The sequence below is a fragment of the Danio rerio genome, chromosome 25 (genome assembly GCF_052040795.2).
Source record: "Danio rerio strain M-AB ecotype USA chromosome 25, GRCz13ab, whole genome shotgun sequence".
NCBI lineage: Eukaryota > Metazoa > Chordata > Actinopteri > Cypriniformes > Danionidae > Danio > Danio rerio.
This window is the reverse complement of record NC_141045.1, coordinates 9,529,671-9,549,351: the sequence shown is the minus strand read 5'-3', so window position 1 is coordinate 9,549,351 and position 19,681 is coordinate 9,529,671. Positions and strand designations below refer to the sequence as shown.

Genomic DNA, 19,681 nt, shown 5'->3' with positions numbered 1-19,681 from the left:
GACTTGTCTAGTTAACCAAATTAGGCCTTTAAATTGCACTCTAAGCTAAACACTACTATTTTGCTAAATAAATAGTAAAATATTGTGTACTGTCATCATGGTTAATATAAAAGAATGTGTTATTAGAAATTAGTTCATAAAACTATTGTTTAAAATTAGTTTTATGTAAAAAAATTAATAAATGAGAAAACTGTTTTATGGTCACTGCAAAGTCCTGCTGTAAATTATTCGTACAGGAGTAAAAGAGCAGCTTTTAAATCACATTTCATGATTTATATATATATATATATATTCTGAAGCACAGTATATAAAAAAAAAATTTAATGAGAAATAACTGCAAACAAATTCCCACAACTTTTGAACAATGAATAGATAATATTTCTTTTTAAATAGCATTTATAAATAAGTCCAATAATTTTTTGATCTCCACTGTTGTCTTGTCAGTCATTTAACCAAATGTACATGTTCGAAGGTTTTAAATGATTAAAGTATGTCTCTTCTACACATCAAGCTTGCTTCAATTCAATCAAAAATACAGCAATTTTTTGTTTTAATGTCTTTTGTGATCTTTCCGAAAATACCTTTAAATATGCAAATTTATTGCTCTGGAAACACTTTTAAAATAGTGCTTAAATAAAAAAAATTTAAAAAGAAATATATAAAACTGTACTGGGCTGCACGGTGGCTCAGTGACCATCACTGTTGCTGTCACTGTCAGCTGAGTTAGTTGGCAGTTCTGTGGGGAGTTTGCATGTTCTCCCACGTGTTCATGTTTACTCTGGGTGCTCTGGTTTCCCTGACAACTCCAAAGATAATGAATGGAATAAACTAAACTGGCCGTAGTGTATTAATGTGTGTGAATGTGAGAGTGTATGGGTGTTTCTCAGTGCTGGGTTGCGTCTGGTAGGGCATCCGCTGTGTAAAACATATGCTGGAATAGTTGGCGGTTCATTCCGCTGTGGCGACCCCTGTTATATAAACTGGGAAATAAGACTAAATAAACTGAAGGAAAATGATTGAATGAATAACTGCACTGTTAAAAATGCTGGGTTCCACACAATTCATTTGTGTTAAGACTACATGAAGGAAATGAGATAACTTAATAGCTTTTACAAATTTAAGTTGATTAAAAATAAAACAATTAAGCTGTCCAAAAAAACTCAAGAACTGTGTTGTTTCAGCTCATTTTAAAAAAAGCAGCAAACAGCAAACAAAATTTGTAGAATTTGCTTAATATTACAGGAAATTTTAGGAATATTATAGGAAAACAGAAACTGAGATCCATTTTGTTCAGGGTTATTAGAGCAATACAACATTTAAAACAGCTTTTACTTGAAATGGAAAGCTTTTGTAAGATTATAAATGTCTTCACTTTCAATTTTAATCAACCTAATTCATCCATTGCTACACAGAAAGTAATACTTACTTCCAGGGCCGTTTATATTAATGCTGATGTTATTGCCACACCATCTAATTTTTACGAGCTGGGTGGTTAGCCCAACGCTCAAGCCCCAAACTGGAGAACCAGGACATACATATTTATACACTATGGACAATTTAGCTTCCCCAATTCCCCAAACGCATGTCTTTGGACTGTGGGGGACACCGGAGGAAACACACGTGAACACAGGGAAAACATGCAAACTCCACACAGAAATGCTAACTGGCCCAGCCGGGGCTCGAACTATTTTACTGTGAGGCGACAGTGGTACCCACTGTGCCACAGTGCCACCAAATATAACTAATACCTGATAAAAAAAGAAAGTCTTATTAAACCCTAGGCTTCATATTCTAATAAATCACTGACATCATACCAACTCAAAATCCTCCAGTTCGCTCTTAATCATGCGCTTCGTTATGCTCTCTAGCATGGCCTGCAGTTCACTCTCCACTCCACCCTCATCATCTTCATCATCCTCATCATCGCTCACATTACCACCTGACCTCACGTTCTGGTTCCACAGCAGACAGTGAACCGTACAGCACAGCAGATGTGCCTGGAGGAACACACAAGACCTGGACTTTCATAGCTATTCATATACAGCACACATTAGTTTGACTGAAGGATCAGATCCGTACCAGAGGCTCCTGGAGGAAGACCTGATCTCCCTGAGCGCTGATACACGACTCCAGCTTCACAGGAGGCAGAAGATCTTGTTCGGGCTCAAAGTATCGCTTCAGCTGGTAAACACAAATAATAATTTGATCAGTGGAAGCAGATTGTTAAAACAAAACTTGATTCGATTTCAGTAGATACGCACTTGTGACTGGAGAGTCTGAGTGATGGAACTCGCCAGCTGAGAGTTACGACGGAGGACATCGTGGAAACCCTTTAAATAATCAAATTAATAAGCATGAGCGATATGTACCTACAATTATATAAAAATAATATCAGATATTTATTAGGAAAACTATATTAATGGTGATAATTAGAGACAAAAAAAAACATTCTTTTTAGAGAGAGAAGTATTATCTTTCCTATAGTTTATTAATTATAATTTTTTTATTAAATACTTTTTAAAGCCAACAATGCACTAAACACTTTTAAAAAATACTCAATGTTCCAAGGAAAACATCCTAGGTGAATTCCTGAGTGTGCTTAACACAAGTAAAGAATGGACATGAGACAATAACCGGTTTTAAGGTTTACCACAGTATGCAAAAGTCAAAGTTTTAAAACGAATGCATTTTTCTGTCATACCGTTCCTACAGTATATGTAAGATTTCAAAAAACAAAAAGCTTATTAACCAACGTCTAAGCGTGCTATAGACCTGAATAGGGCAGTGGCTTATTGTATACAGTATACAAAAAAAGGAGGATATCCAACGTCTTTTCAAGTTGTAAATAAATCTGTTTTTGAAACTAATGAAGAACAGCAGAAGGCAATGATTTATTTTTATTATTTAGCATGACATGTTGATTAATTGCTTAGAAAAAATTATATATTGTTTAGATAGTTGTTTTCTACACCCGACATTTAACAAAAGAACATATTTCAGAGCAGTAATCACAATACAGTGAAACAGTGATATTTAGAAACTTATACCAGCCCATGCTTAGTGCACAATTGGGCAGCCTGACAAACCACATGTATTATCCTCTCCATGTGCACCAGACACTTTCATATAATCCCTCCATGTTTCTAGTTTGTAATTCTGAGTGTGCTCCACACGGGTGAGTGGGCTTGGCAAACTATCTGCAGAAAACAAGGGCTGTGTCCGAAACTGCATACTTCCATACTATATAGTACGCTAAAATCAGTATGCGAGCTGATAAGTATGTCCGAATTCATGGAATTAAAAATCAGTATGCGAGAAGTACCCGGATGACTTACTACTTCCAGCGAGATTCTGAAGTGCGCATCCCATGCATGTTGCGCTATCCCATGATGCCCGGCGAGAGAACTCATGAATGTGAGTGAAGCAACGCAACTGACGCAGGTAGGGCACGTGACCATGACAAAATGGCGGATGTAGTACATCCGAATTCCATTAATACTTTTCACATTCATACTGTATAGAACATACTTTTCTAACAGCCGAGTAGTACGTTTAAATTCAAATGCAGTACCTACTGAGTAGTAGGCACTTACTTATAAACACTTCATAACAATAAACTAACTTAGACTTGTCATGCCATCTACTCTCTGTTCATTTGAAGTACTTTAAACGTAATTTAAGTCGCTTTGGATAAAAGCGACCGCTTAGCAAGTATCATCTAAAATAAACTCCACATATGCATCACATATATATATATATATATATATTATACAGTATATCAGAATTCTATTAAATATATATAATATATATAATTTAATGCAATAATCAACATAGCCTTCATCATAGAACAAAATGATTAAAGTCATTCTGTGACATGAAACTCACAAACTAAAAAGAAAATTGAGTAAAATTGAGTAAATTTTTTCAACTGTAAACAGAAGTATAAACACTCAAAACTTTATCTACTGTAGTACATCAGTATTCATTGCACACACGGATTTTTCGTTCTACATATTTTCAATGTTTCTGACCAAGGTTGTAGATTATATTGTGATTTATTGTGGGAAGAAGAGGTAATCGCCTAGGCGACTAGGGCTAGAGGGAATCTGCGGACATTTTTTGGTATTTCTGCAGAGAATTTTGACAAAAATCTGCGGATTTCTGCTGAATTATTTCGGGAGTTTCATAACTAAAACCTTAATATGTGAAATAAAAAATAATAGCTGTTTACCTTTAATGTTTAAAATGCAAATCCAATTAGATCCACTTTATTTGGTAAACAAAGCAAGTTCTCATTTAGCATATCTACTAAAAGACAGAAGATATGACTGAACAAACTGCATTGTACATGAATCAGATGAACATGTTCACGTTAGTCAATAAAATTACTGTAACTGATTTAAAAACTAAATACATATTTATGTAAACACATTTACTCAAGTAAATCAACAGAATTAATGATGGGCTAAAAATCTGCAGAATTCTGCACGCGCATATTTCGTGAGGGCCTACCTATGACTAAGTACAATAAAAAATTGAGTCAGAATAAGTTTCAGTTCTCAAATGGAAACGAGATGGTCAAACCTCATAAAGCATGAGCCGGACGTCAGCCTGCTGGTTGAGGCAGCGGCGTAAACTGCTCAGGATCTCCAGACAGAAGGCTTCATTAGCGGCTGTGTTGTAGCGTGAGTGAACGTCCGCCTGGACCTGTAGATTTATATATATGACAGTGTATTTTTTTGTTATAATGCTATGTTTCTATTTTTAGAAATGACTTTTAACATTCTGTAAAGGGTTTGCAGATGTAAAATAGCCATTCTTTGCTAATTCTGGCATATTTTACAGTAATGTTGATTAATGTGCATAATAAACCAAACAAAAACCTGTGGTGAGAATGAATTGCAGTCATAGACATTCTCCTGAAGTGAGTGACATTATGGAATGAATGAATAATAGAATGTTTACTGCTTTATGAAGGGAAATAATATATTATATATATATATATTATATATATATATATATATATATTATATATATATATATATATATATATATATATATATATATATATATATATATATATATATATATATATATATATAAATATATATATACATATAAATATATATATACATATAAATATATATATATATATATACATATAAATATATATATATATACATATAAATATATATATATATACATATAAATATATATATATATATATATATATATATATATATATATATATATATACACATACATATATATATATATATATATATATATATATATATATATATATATATATATATATATATATATATATATATATATATATATATACATATATTATATATATATACACACATACAGGGTTCAACACTAAGGATTTTTTCTACTGGTCCGATCAGGCAAGTGGTTTAGATTTTTACTTGCCCTGCCAAAATTTTCACTGGCCCCACCAAGAAAAAAAGGAAAGTTAATAGCTATTTTTTAGCCACATATTTTAAATAATGTGTCAAAAATAAAGTCTGTGAATCTAGAATTTCAATACTTAAAAAAAAATGTAAATAAAAGTGTTATGCAAACAAAAAGAGCAGTATGGAAAATGTGGAGGTATTTTATTGCGGTTTGAAATTATTTAACAAAAGGTGGCTGACTTGTCAAACTGGCTCACTTAATTTTTATTTTGTTGTGTTGTTCCCATGTAAATGTCTACTGCCAAGACGTTAGAAACAGACATTTTCTTTTAGCCCTATAATTTGATGTAGACGCCATGTTGCTGTTTGTACGCTTTACTGTTTGTTTCCAGGTTACAAAAAAATTTGCATGGTCAAATCAATCAGATAAGAGGAACCGGATATAATATAATAATATGTTGTTTACGACATTACAGAGAATGTAGTGTGTAAAGTCTTAAAAGCACAAACTTAAAATGCACGCAATTGACAAATAGTCACAGACAAGTTAAATGTTAGTGACAAGACACTAAAGCACTGTCCCAATCGGGCCAGTAATGATGCTTGGGATCTACTGTCCCAAGTGTCTCTCACGCTAGCCCCGGGCCACCGGGCAGTCCTTATTGTTAAGCCCTGATATATATATATATATATATATATATATATATATATATATATATATATATAAAACCTTACATCACCTAAGATTAATAAAAGATAGTTTTCATTGTGAGTTTAGTTAAACTTCCCAGTGTTAACTATTAGTCTTATTGCACAGCGTTAACATAAGATATAAATAGTCACAGAATAGTCATGGACTTTCAACTAAAATTTCAACCTGTAATAGACCGCATTAACATTGTTGAACTATTAAACAATTAAGTCTACAAGCATTTGGTACTTTAATGAACACCACTGTAAATACAATGAGAATATTCTTAAAGTTTAAATAAGAAATAATTATTCACAGTATTATATTCACCACAATTTCAATATCGCCATTCATCTAAATACTACACATTTAAATAAGATAGAGTCATGACTTGTAATAAAATTCTATACAATTTTTACTTGAGTTACATGACTCTGTTTTAATGATTAAAAAAGTAACTTAATTTGGCCACAATTATTGCAAATGACACAAATGATATTGACATTAAATAAAAAAGCAAATATGCAATGATACTGTATTGAAAAAACTGCATCAAAATATATAAAAAAGTGTGACTGCCTTTAATTTGCCTGCTTTGTTGCAGCATTTAGTGAGGACAAAAAATAGAATAAAAAAAATAGTACACTTAAAGTTTACCTGGCTTGATGTAATGGCCTGACTAGCCTGGCTAGAAGCTAAACTCCCCAGAATACGAAAGTTCTTCAGCAGCAGCAGAAATCCCGCCACTGCTGACTTTCTGCCATCTAAATGACTTCAGAGAGAGAGAGAGAGAAGATTCGTTAGCACATCAGTTCTGCAATACATGTTGATGCACAGACTCTTCCTTACCCTACCTGGAGAACATGGCCTTCCGGAGGACCAGGATGAGGGCATCTTTCATAGACATGCTCACTTTAAGCAGGGGCTGAAGAGAGGAAACATCATCATGAGATATGCTTGATCATCTGACACCAACACATAATTCATGAGGGTTAAAATGTTACCTGCACCGCTTTGAGGAGCCCCTGTACTGTACTAAGAGGCAAATAAGAGAGCTGGTCAAATGTTTCTGTGACCTTAGAGGAAGATTCCAAGAGGATCATGGGAGCAGACATCACTATGCTGGAAAGAAGGTCTGCGGCAAGAAGAACACAGCAGATAGACGTAAATGAGACATTCAGTAGGTAGCTAGCATGAATCTGCATGAATATGTTTTCTAACCAATGAAATGGGTGACAGGAGAGGCTGTTTTAGTAACCAATCGGTTCAAGACTTGTTCAAGTATCTCGCCTCTGATTGGTTCATGCATCTGTGCATAAAAAAGCAACACAAAGATTTAATTTCCCAAATGTGGAGCATGATTTATGGATTTATGACTGCTTGTACTCTACCTTAAAGCTCTCCAGGAGAACTTGTCCACCAAGTCTACATGCTAGCTGGTTTGGTGTTTTAGCCGTACTTGACGTTCCTTCTGTCACCTTTCCGAATGGTCCTGGTTTAGGGCCGAATGAGTCCATCAGGATAAATCCAAGTTGCACCAGACCCTGAGTGACATGATCCCAGCCGAACACACTGCAGATAAAGAGATAATGTCACACGAAATGATAAGAACAAATAAAGAAAGACATTTAAAAAATAGTTAAACCTGACCTGTTTTTGACAGTGTCCAGAATCATGTCAGAGACGCTGCTAAACTGCGGCAGGAGATCCTGCAGAAACTTTGAGCTGTTCTGAATCTGATCATCCTTGAAGTTTTTAGTGATGGCGCCCTTCAGGAACTCAAATACCTAAGGGTTATGGGTAATATAGGCATTTTGAATGTTGATTGAAGATTTCTTTTTAAAAACAAGCACACTGACACAAGACGCTTTGTTAATGTAAAACATACATCATTCTCATATTCTAGCCATCTTTATCTTTAATAATAAAAACAAATTATACTATTAACTGTGTGTGTGTGTGTGTGTGTGGTTTGGGTCTTGCAGTATTGAAAATAGTATTGACTATCGATATGTTTTAAGGTATAGTATTGAAGTTAGAAATTTCAGTGACAACAACTGTTTGGCTGCTGGTGCCTATTTCTAGCATGTTTTAATGAATTTTTAGTACATTTTTACAAATTGATTTCCTACTTCAGCATGCTTAAACACCTTGGTAACATTCCCTAACACTTTGCTAGCATATTTTAGTATGCTGTTAGCATGTTTAAACAAATTGTTACCATGGTTTAACACATTATAATGTAATACAGTGGTTCTCAAACTGTGGTAGGTGTACCACTAGTGGTATACAGGCTTCCTTCTAGTGGTACACAGAGGAACTAATGAATTATCAAAGTAAAAAAAAAAGAACACACTTTTAACCCTTTGACGCATACGATAACACCAATGTGATCAGTAAATAGATTTTAATAGGCTAAACCTTTTATTTTCAATTTTCTAATGTTTGTTATGTATTCTATCATATGAAGCTATCTTCTCCCCATACTTGTAATGGTTGTTTGGGGCGTATCTCGTATTTTTATATCCCAGTGATGACAGGTATAGTTTAATCACTTGCTTTTCAGACACACAAAGCCTACTCTAACGCGCAGTAAGCAGATCTAATTTCTAATTTAAATATATGATCAAACTCATATATTTAATATACAAGTCAATGTTTAGATTTCAAAGATATACAAATAAGTCATATATACATGCAACATCTATTTATATATATATATATATATATATATATATATATATATATATATATATATATATATATATATATATATTTATAAGGTCCAAGAAACACTTGAAGGTTTTGATGAATAGGCTACTTTATGATAATACATTTAAGTACAGGAGTTTTTTTTTTTACTTTTTAAGAACAGTATAATTTTTAATTAACTTATAAGCACATTTTATTTAAACATTATTTTTTTTACCTGTACTGGTCATTATGGTGATACTTGGAGAGATAATTTTTTTCTGAGGTAGTACTGTACATCAGAGAACCGCTGATGTAATACATTGTACTTTTCACATTATGAGAGCAAATGTTAAATATCATCAAAATGTGAAATCTCCGATAGAGCATTTGGTCTAAAACAGACCATTAATAATCTATATAGAATAACTGTGTACTACATCTGCCATATTGTAACTTTCATGTTCGTGACTTCACTGCCATTCAGAAATCCTCCACTGTGACGTCATGGACTAGTAAAATATCCATCTGAAAAGCTCATCAGAATTACACCAGATGTAATCGGGCTAGTCATTTTCACCTACTGTTTTATAAAGTGAATTTAGACAAACAGAACAACTCTACACTACATTGCATTGAAATCAGCTTATTCGTACGCACAGACAGTTGTAAATTTTAAGCTGTAATTCCCAGCGTTAATTTGTTGACAGGTCACTAGGTTTTAAGAGGAAGAATGAAACAGACGTACCTGCTCCTCGTATCGTTGTATGCGAGCCACTGAGAGCAGCAGAGCGATACTGAACGGACACAGCGGATCACTCTGGGCCACCTGCAGAACGAGACAACCACCTAGCATACTCATATGAAAAAAAAAAAAATGTATACGAGTTCAACTATGGTAGATGTTTACCTTAAGGTTTTTAAAAAACTCCCTCCCGAGCTCATGGTCGAGACGAATGGCAAAAACGATGTGTAGGATCACAGTTCCTTCTACATGCCGTAGCTGATCCTGTGGGATGGTCTGCACCTCCACATCTTCACACCTAACATGTAAGGAAAGATAAAACAATCCAAATGCTTTTAATGTTGTTTTTAATATGAGCCCATCCAGACTCTATACGAACAGGCGGCTATAAAAAGAGCAATACGTATTAGCACTGATTCTAAACATCCCCTTAGAATATCAGCTGTTACCATCAGGAAAAAGACTGAGAATGCCAATGTGTAAAACTAATAGACTGAAGCTTTCGTTTGTTCCTACCTCCATAAAACTGTTGAACTCTACCAATAACACTGCTCCTGCAGTACGCTAACACTTGACTGGGTTCTGTGTTTTATATATTTATATTTATATACGGTCTTATTCTGTAAACAATGTATGTTCTTAACTGTTTGTTCTTAATTGTTTTGTTTTATTTATTTTTACTGTCTGTTTAGACAATGTTGTAGCACCTTTTATGCCCAAGACAAATTTTCTCTCGGGGACAAATAAAGTTAAACCGAAACCTAAACCTAATGTTATCATTTTGTTTATTGTTATAATTTTTCATGTGGGGGACAGAATTCAAATATATAAATGATGGGAATTATCTCATTACTAAATTTCTGATTTGTCTTTGCACTAAAAACATTAAATAAAAATATATTTGAAAAAATATATATATATTAATAATTATCCAAATGTTAAATTAAAAACCATCTAAGTGTGTTAAGATACTCACTCTCCATTTCTCTGCTCCTCTTTCTGAAGCTGGTCTTGCTTTTTGAAGTAATTGATGATTCCCTCCAGAACCAACTTCTTACAGCCCTGTTGATGCCAAAAATATCAATCTGAACATTTTGAAGAAGTACAAACATATTAGCCAAACATATTAGCTATAAAGTGATGTCGGACCTTAGCAGACAGTAGCAGCAGCTGATAGACCAGAGGAGGAATCTCTTGTAGATCAAGCTTCAGGAACATGCGCAGAATCTTCTCAATCAGAAACTGAAGCTCCTCCGTTGATAAGGGAACATCCCTGTAATAAAAAAAACATGTTGTTATGATGTGTCCAAGATGCAAAGTGAACAATTAGGCAGTAAATGTTTTAACATAGGCGAAGCAGTGGCGCAGTAGGTAGTGCTGTCGCCTCACAGCAAGAAGGTCGCTGGTTCGAGCCTCGGCTCAGTTGGCATTTCTGTGTGGAGTTTGCATGTTCTTCCTGCGTGGGTTTCCTCCGGGTGCCCCGGTTTCCCCCACACTCCAAAGACTTGCAGTTACAGGTGAATTGGGTAGGCTAAATTGTCCGTAGTGTATGAGCGTGTGTGTGAATGTGTGTGTGGATGTTTCCCAGAGATGGGTTGCGGCTGGGAGCTGCATCCGCTGGGTAAAAACTTGCTGGATAAGTTGGCGGTTCATTCCGCTGTGGCGACCCCGGATTAATAAAGGGACTAAGCCGAAAAGAAAATGAATGAATGAATGTTTTAACATACCTGAACATGGTTGTAAGGTGAATTACACACTGCGGATCCCATCTGTGAAAAAAGGAAAGTTTTTGTAAAGAGTTTTGTATTTTTAAAGCGGTTATGTTATTATGAGAGGGGTCTGGTTGAAGACTTGGTGCAGTTGCAAGGTGAGCTGCTTGCAATGGTTTATAATGTGCACACCTAACCCCACCCCTTACAGGGATGTCTAGCTCCATTGAGGGCATTGTGTCTGACATTGCATCTCATATGCAGTCTCAGCTTGCAAATACAAGTCTGCATTCAGATACTATTGGGTATTATAGGTATTTCCTGTAATATTTATATTATATTATATTTTACTTCTGGGGAAATTATTAACCTTCTTAAGAAATATATATATATATATATATATATATATATATATATATATATATATATATATATATATATATATATATATATATATAAATTTTTTTTGATTGGCTACTAAACAAACCATAGTTGTCCAGTGACTTGGTTTGCCTAATTAAACTTTAAATTGCACTTTTAGCTAAATACTAGTATCTTACAAAATAACTACTAATATACAATGTGCAACAATTAGTTATTACAACTGTAATGTTTGAAAATGTGTTGAAATTTTTTTTTTCTATTAAACAGCACTTTATATTTGTAATACTTGAACTGTATATGCTTAAAATGCTCAAACATCACCTGCTAGAGCAAAGACTGTTGATCAGCTGTTTCTTGTACTCATTTCCAGTCAGCTCACCTGAAGAAAAAATAAAAATGTATGCACACTATTATATTATCTTAGTACATCAAATAAAAAGGCCTCAGTGTGTCATCATCAGAAATCAATATACTGATATTTTATGTGATCTAATACGATGATTTAATGCTGCAAGAAATATTTCCAATTTGGACTGGGCGATATGGCAAAAATGTAATCTCGATAATTGTTTTTCATATTGAAAGATAACGATATTTATTTTCATATAGGTTGTTAACGCTTCCAGATTTAAAAGAGTATCCCAACAATGACTGAAGCCACAAAAATTGGAGGGTCCATTAAATGGCATAACATACTTTCGGCTGATGATTTTTTGGTGGACAAAAATTCGGTACATCTCTAATAATCAACACACTTTTAGATTCCCATTGTAGCACATTTCTGCTGTGTGATTAGCTCTTAGATTAATATGGAGTAAAAAAAAAGTCTAGAGCTTATTGTTATTGACATGAATTTTATCACAATTCGATATAATATTGTTTATCAGCCCAGCCCTATTTCCAGTTATTGATTGAGAGATTAACTGAGAGCGGTTTCATTTTTTCAGGATTCTGTAATTCTGAAATATTTCATATTATTATTTTGATTTACTTTCCTCCAAAAAATAAATACAATAACATAAATAAATATTTACTACAAAGACTCTTTAACTTCCACAAATTATGCAACTTATTAACACCACTTAACATTTTTCCACAAATATAAGTACTGATATATCTTTTTTTTTTTTTTGTCAGAACAGTGAGTTTAACAAAAGAGCAGCTTACCTTTCCCATAGGCCAATGCATCTGTAGCAGAAAGAGCTGTTAAGATTGTAGGGAAGAGTTCCAGTGATCTCCCACTGTTCATCTCACCCACTTTGATAGCATCCACGTATAGAGACGCTAAAGTGGCTAATGCAGGTCCAGGAAGACTGTGTGTCTATGACATAGAAGACACTATGTTATACAGCTATATTATACACCTAGCTATAGTATGAATATAAATCAGGTTATTTAACCATTAAATAATCATTATCTACAAATATTAACTGTAATAACAAAGTAAGAATTTAATTAAAAACATGCTCATTCTTTTAGATGTAGCGTTTGAATCTTCATTCTACTGATTACATCATTAATCGCTTGTGTACTAAATGTTAGTAACTCACGTCCAGCATCAGAAGGCCGATGATGTCCGAGGCCACTTCTGTCTGCAGGTCTCCAGACTCACACAGTGGAATACAGTGCTTATACACAAGCAGTCTACGGTTTGCACCATGAGAGACACTTACTGGTGAACCTAACATCACACATGCAAAAACACAGATTGGTTTTCAGCAGTACATGAAGCATCTTAGAGAATTAGAGCTGTACTTGAAGCATTTTAGAGTACATTTATGGTCTTCATATTATGTAAAAACCTTATTATTGTACCTGTTTTCTGCCATGGGATAAAGAAATTATAGTAATAATTGGAATTTTATGGCACAATTCATTTTGTTCTTGCAATTGTGGGCTTTAAAACTAATATATATAGGAAAACCTCAAACACACTGCTTCCTTGTGTGACAACATGGGAAAATTAACAAGCCAGAACCAAAAAAGCCAGATTACTATTTGCAAAATTACACTGGGAAAAAGACACATTTTTGGAGACATGTCCTGTCGTCTGATGGAACTAAGATTGAACTGTTTGGCCATAATGACCAGTGTTTCATTTGGGGGACAAAGGAGAAAGCTTACAAGCCTAGAAACACCATCCCAACTGTGAAGTATGGGGGTGGCAGCATCATGTTGTGGGGCTGTTTTGCTGCAGGAGGGACAGATCCACTTCACAGCATAGATGGCATCATGAAGAAAGAACATTATGTCGAAATACTGAAGCAACATCTCAAGACATCAGCCAGGAAATTAAAACTTGGCCACAAATGGGTCTTCCAAACAGACCATGACCCTAAGCATACTGCCGAATTAGTTAAAATGTGCTTAAAGGACAACAGAGTGACTGTTTTGGAGTGGCCATCAAAAAGCCCCGATCTCAATCCTATAGAAAATTTGTGGGCAGAGTTGAAAAAGCTTATGCGAGCAAATCTTACTCAGTTACACCAATTCTGACAGGAGGAATGGGCCAAAATTCCAGCAAACTATTGTGAAAAGCTTGTGGAAGAATACTCAAACCATTTTACCTCAGTTATACAGTTTAAGCAAAGCTAAAAGAAGTACCAAGGAAATGTATGTAAACTTTTGACTTTCTAGAAATTAATAAAAAATTCTTACATTTTTTTTCTTCTCATTCTGGCATTTAGCAAATGTAAATGATTTAGGTAATCCTAACCAAACTAAAATAGTAAACATTTAGTATGTATTAACAACAGATATTAAAAAAAAAATTTTTTAGAGTGTATTTAAACTTTTGGTTTTAAGTGTGTTTGTGTGTGTGTACGTATATGTGTAATATATATATATATATATATATATATATATATATATATATATATATATATATATATATATGTGTGTGTGTGTGTGTGTGTGTATATATATATATATATAAAATATGCTCACATTTGCATACTTGTATTATTTATATACATTTATATTATTTATATATATTTTTTACAATGTTTTATTGTCGTTAAATCATGTTTAAATTTTTTTTAAATCATGTAGAATTAGAACCATTGAGCACCAAAAAGGTGCTATATACAATAAATTAATTATTATCAATATTATAATTAACACTGTCTTACCTTTAAATATGGCTTTGATCAGGATTCCTGTATCCTTCCCTTTAAGAGCACTATTAGTAAGCATGGTTGTGAGCTGAAGATAAACATAAAAAAAGAAAACATTTGTAAATTATGACCGCAATGCACATTCAATGATTTAAATGTTTTACCTACATGTGGAATGTGATACGATTGATTGAGAGCTTACATTCACTTTCATCATACAGTACACACAGAAACCACAAACCTGGTCATCGGACAACAAAGTGAGATGCTTCTGCAGCTCATCTCCATCATCAGTCTCAGATAATGATAATATCGAATCCACTGTAACCTTCATCTTGGACATCTACTGTACTGTATGTACACAGACCTATGATTAAATGCATGATAAGTAAATAGGACCACACCATGATTCCACAATTACTATAATCTAGAAAAAAAATACTTCTCTGGTCCAAAAATAAAATATACAGGCAATTCGCCATACATGAATAGCACTATAATAAAATGTTAAATAATCCCAGAAATTATTTCTTGATTGAAATTATTTAATATATGAGCAATTCCATGCAAATGTCAACCTTGCCCTAAAATAAATGTCGTTTTCATCAAATAGATAAACAATTTCTACATTTCTGTGTAAGCAAGTATTTAACAGTACTTTAGAAATGCTCAAAAATGTCTCCGTCAATGTTTTATATTTATATAAACTATTATATTTGATTTACCAAAGTCACACAAGCGGCAATTTCACATCCATAATGGAAAAGTGTCACATCCATAACGAAACTTTTTTCTCATAAATGATTTTTGTTTTATAGAGGGCAGACTCTTTTCCTTTTGATTAGCATTGTTTCTTTTGGGTTGTGCAGTTTAATTCATGGAATTTCTACAATGTATGTTGTATACTGTAATCTCGCAAACTTTTTTGTCACATCCATAATGCATGTAGGCATGGGGTGGTATCAGATTCTGATGGTATGATAACCTTGGATAAAAATGTCTGGGTAAAAAACTTAAACTGTTTTACCCTTTGAAAACAATTATTTTATTTTTTGAAAGACAGTCAACATGTAAACTGGGGTATTAGGATAGTAAAAAGGTACAGTAAACATGTCAGGCTAAATAATTCAAAAGAATCATTGACTTCTGCTCTCTTTATTTGTTTCCAAAACTCAGATTTATTCACAATTTAAAACGGCATCTTTAATATATTTTTTTTGCTAAAAATACTGTTGTCCTAAAAACAAGAAAAAAAATGTAAATAAAAAATCTTACACATACCCTAGGAACGTTATTAGTTTTAAAACCTTGACTTTTCCAAACCGCGGTATACCTTCAAAAAGGTTATCATCCCATGCCTACACACGTGTACTTTCCTCATTTAAAATCTAAAATATGTTTACAGATTGATATTTTTTTTAAGTGCATAACTCTGTGGTGAGTTATAATATAACTGAGAAAATAATATAAACAGATGTTTCAAAATAATGTTGACATAAAAAGTTAAAGTAAGAATTATTAGCCCCCCTGAATTATTACCCCCGTTTATTTTTTCCCCCCAATTTCTGTTTAACTGAGAGAAGTTTTTTTTCAACACATTTGTAAACATAATAGTTTTAATAACTCATCTCTAATAACTGATTTATTTTATCTTACCATGATGACAGTAAATAATATTTTACCAGATATTTTCAAGACACTTCTATACAGATTAAAGTGACATTTACAAGCTTAACTAGGTTAATTAGGTTAACTAGGCAAGTTATCATATAACAATCATTTGTTCTGAAGACTATCGGAAAAAAAATTTGCCTAAAGGGGCTGAAAGTTTTGTCCTTAAAATGGTGTTTAAAAGATTAAAAACTGCTTTTATTCTAGCCAAAATAAAACAAATAACACTTTCTCCAGAAGAAAAAATATTATCAGACATACTGTGAAAATTTCCTTGCTCTGTTAAACATCATTTGGGAAATATTTTAAAAATAAAAATAAAATAAAAATACAAAGGGGGGCTAATAATTCTGACTTTAATTGTACTTCCTCTGTCCATTTATGTTTTGAGATTTTACTGCAAATGTCACATCAATAACGCTGGAATTGCTTATACATTTCCATGATCTGTTTAAAATATAGCTATTTGACACATCAGGGGTGTTACAAATGAACAAATTCTAATAAGTAACTACTCATAATGTGGAAATAAAAAGTAAAAAACAGAACATATATGCATTTTACTCATCATTTGGTGGCAAGTGATTATGAAATAGACTACTTTATGTCAATTTGTAACTTTTTTTGTAACAACCAAAGATTGTAACGTTGATATCAATAGAAAATAAGTTAAACTTACTACGTTAGATATAGGAACACTAACGTTACGTATACAATGTGGTAAATATAGTTTCAACATCAATGAAAAATATGAAAAATAAACCATTAACCTTGCAAAAGGGATATTTGGAAAAGTTATTTACTTCATATAACGTTGCAGCCAGTAACGTAGTTAAACAAGTACACACACAAGCTTTGTCAGCTTCGTTTTAAATTCACAAAGTGTATATTCTGTCTATGTAATATCAAACACTTGCCTGTTTAGTGTTTTTACGAAGAATTGACTTTAAAATCTTCTTTTAGACAGTCGCTTGCTTTCGCTGTGGGTGCGCTGTTAGCTTGTTTAATAACAACTGAAACTCCCGCCAGTATGCACATGAATCACTTCCTATAACGTCATGTCACGTACAGGCACATGGTTGGCCGGCATAGATATATACATTAGATGTCGCCTACCCTGTTGTTGTCTAGTGAAAGAAATGCGTCAATAGAGCGGCCATTTTGCAACAGGGAAGCGCTCCTTTGAAATGAATGCGGGACCAAGGTAACTGTTACAGTGGAGGACTGTGACCATCCAAAGCCAGAGATATACACATATACACATATATCTATGATTGGAAGTTTTCCTGGATGTTAGTATGCATATTTTAATTACGAAAATTATAATTTGACATCACTTTTCTACATTGATCAGCGATTACACTCATTCACTAGCAGACAATAATACAAGTTTCTGGCAGCGCAGCATCTCGTTGTCATATTTCTTTTGCATTGTTTGCTGATTTTATTAAACAAAACTAGCTTAAGCCGAGTATTTAGTGCGAGTTGGAGCTACTTTGCCTTATGGTGAATGCAGTGACTGTATTATCATCAATAACGTTACCTGTTTGGCACAAAAAAGTTCAGAACGTACAAAAACGTAAAAAACTTAATCTTACCTATGAAATGTTCTGCCTTTGTGCTTTGTTTTCTTTGTTGGCTCGTTACTACACCCGTAGACAGCACTAAAGTCCCACATCTTCACGTAGCAACACTGTCTTGTATAGTGCGGCTGAATGACATTTGTCCTGGGAGCACTGTACCAATGTGGCGGCGCTATTGACGCATGCTCAGGGTCCCTATGCGATATCTAGAGTATATATCTATGGTTGGCCGGGGCTAACGGCACTTTTATGTTTACGTTTGTTTTAATTATTTATTCATGTTCTATTGTTTCTTCAAGCTTACTTAGTGTTAATTTAAATCTTTCTTGGGGTTAAAATGATTTAAAATTACCTCCTATACCTTGTTGTTCTTGCTTACATCATTGCGTGATTTATGTAACTTTTGTCACCGCTTGCTAGAAAGACCAATCACAATTAGTCTGAAATAAATTCTGGTAAAATGGTCTTCAGGATTGTGTTTGCTTCACAGACTGTAAAATTGTATGCTTATGAAACAGATGATGTAAAAGATTATATAATATACAGTGATTGAGAGTTATAGCAAATAATTTAGCAGCAAAGGAGTGGGTGATAAAGTTCCTTGACAGGTGAGTTAGCATATTTCTATCTAAGGCCAGTTAGAATCAGAGGAATATGGCCTCCAAATTCATTCAGAAATTCTTACACATTTCTATATTTAAGCTTGCACAATTACGTATTATATTATTGAACATTTCGATTCAAAACCCAACATATTTAAGATTTTGTGCTACATATTGTATACAAATAGCTATAAGTTTTGATGTATTGAACACATAGGTTATGTATTGATGTTTTGTAATGTACTTTCTTAAGAAACGCCTAAATGTCTCTAATGCCTCAGTGTCAACATTAAATTCTTCTATTAGAAAATAAAACTAGCATACACTGTATGTAGCCTACATTATTTAATTAAAACCAAGCAGAACAAATTAGAGAAACATAAATGCAGTTGGGCGGCACTGTTTCCTCATAGCAAGAAGGTCGCTGGTTTGAGTGCTGGTGTTGTCAATATGTCCTTGTTAGATTGTCCTATCTCCTATTCAAAAATTTGGTTGCACATTTTGATGACGCAATATGTTACCCATCAGATTTTGCTACCAGTGTAAATTTCAATGTGGATTAGTGTGATATGAAGCTGTAATATCGCTCTAACCCACCCATTCCCTAACCTCAACCCAAGTACTATTCAAATACAGTGTTGGCAGCTTAATCTGATCGGTAGGACAAAAGGTCAGGACACTGGCTAGGCCAGTTGGCATTTCTGTGTGTAGTTTGCATGTTCTCACCATGTTGGCGTGGGTTTCGGGTGCTCCGGTTTCCCCCACAGTCCAAACACATGTGCTGTAGTTGAATTGGATTAACTAAATTGGCCATCGTGTATGAGTGTGTGTGAATGTGGGAGTGTATGGGTGTTTCCCAGTTCTGGGTTGCGGCTAAAAGGGCATCTGCTGCGAGAAACATATGCCGGAATAGTTGGTGGTTCATTCCGCTGTGGTGACCCCTGATAAACAAGAGACTAAGCCGAGGGAAAATTAATGCATGAATAAAAGCAGTTGAGAATGTGACCAAACTTAGTATAGATGATTTTGACCCTTTATTTGGGAAATTGAATGCACTGAAATTAAA

At 33.7% G+C, this 19,681-nt stretch overlaps 1 protein-coding gene across 3 annotated transcripts in view; it reads right to left on the bottom strand.

Moving 5' to 3' along the window:
• The window catches only part of fanci (FA complementation group I), a 33,898-nt gene extending 15,668 nt beyond the window's left edge, over window positions 1-18,230 (bottom strand). Inside the window, exons 1-21 of one of the 3 annotated variants that reach the window (XM_087310367.1) lie at window positions 18,029-18,230; window positions 15,001-15,126; window positions 14,775-14,847; window positions 13,194-13,324; window positions 12,811-12,964; window positions 11,965-12,022; window positions 11,278-11,319; window positions 10,700-10,823; window positions 10,527-10,612; window positions 9,716-9,848; window positions 9,554-9,634; window positions 7,765-7,901; window positions 7,506-7,686; window positions 7,336-7,423; window positions 7,119-7,249; window positions 6,969-7,039; window positions 6,772-6,886; window positions 4,585-4,707; window positions 2,262-2,330; window positions 2,080-2,181; window positions 1,815-1,997 (exon numbers count right to left, since the gene is read on the bottom strand). In XM_087310367.1, the coding sequence (XP_087166493.1) occupies window positions 1,815-1,997; window positions 2,080-2,181; window positions 2,262-2,330; window positions 4,585-4,707; window positions 6,772-6,886; window positions 6,969-7,039; window positions 7,119-7,249; window positions 7,336-7,423; window positions 7,506-7,686; window positions 7,765-7,901; window positions 9,554-9,634; window positions 9,716-9,848; window positions 10,527-10,612; window positions 10,700-10,823; window positions 11,278-11,319; window positions 11,965-12,022; window positions 12,811-12,964; window positions 13,194-13,324; window positions 14,775-14,847; window positions 15,001-15,102 (2,184 nt within the window). In that variant the 5' untranslated portion in view covers window positions 15,103-15,126; window positions 18,029-18,230. 3 annotated transcript variants of the gene reach the window in all.
• Window positions 18,231-19,681: the final 1,451 nt, after the last annotated feature.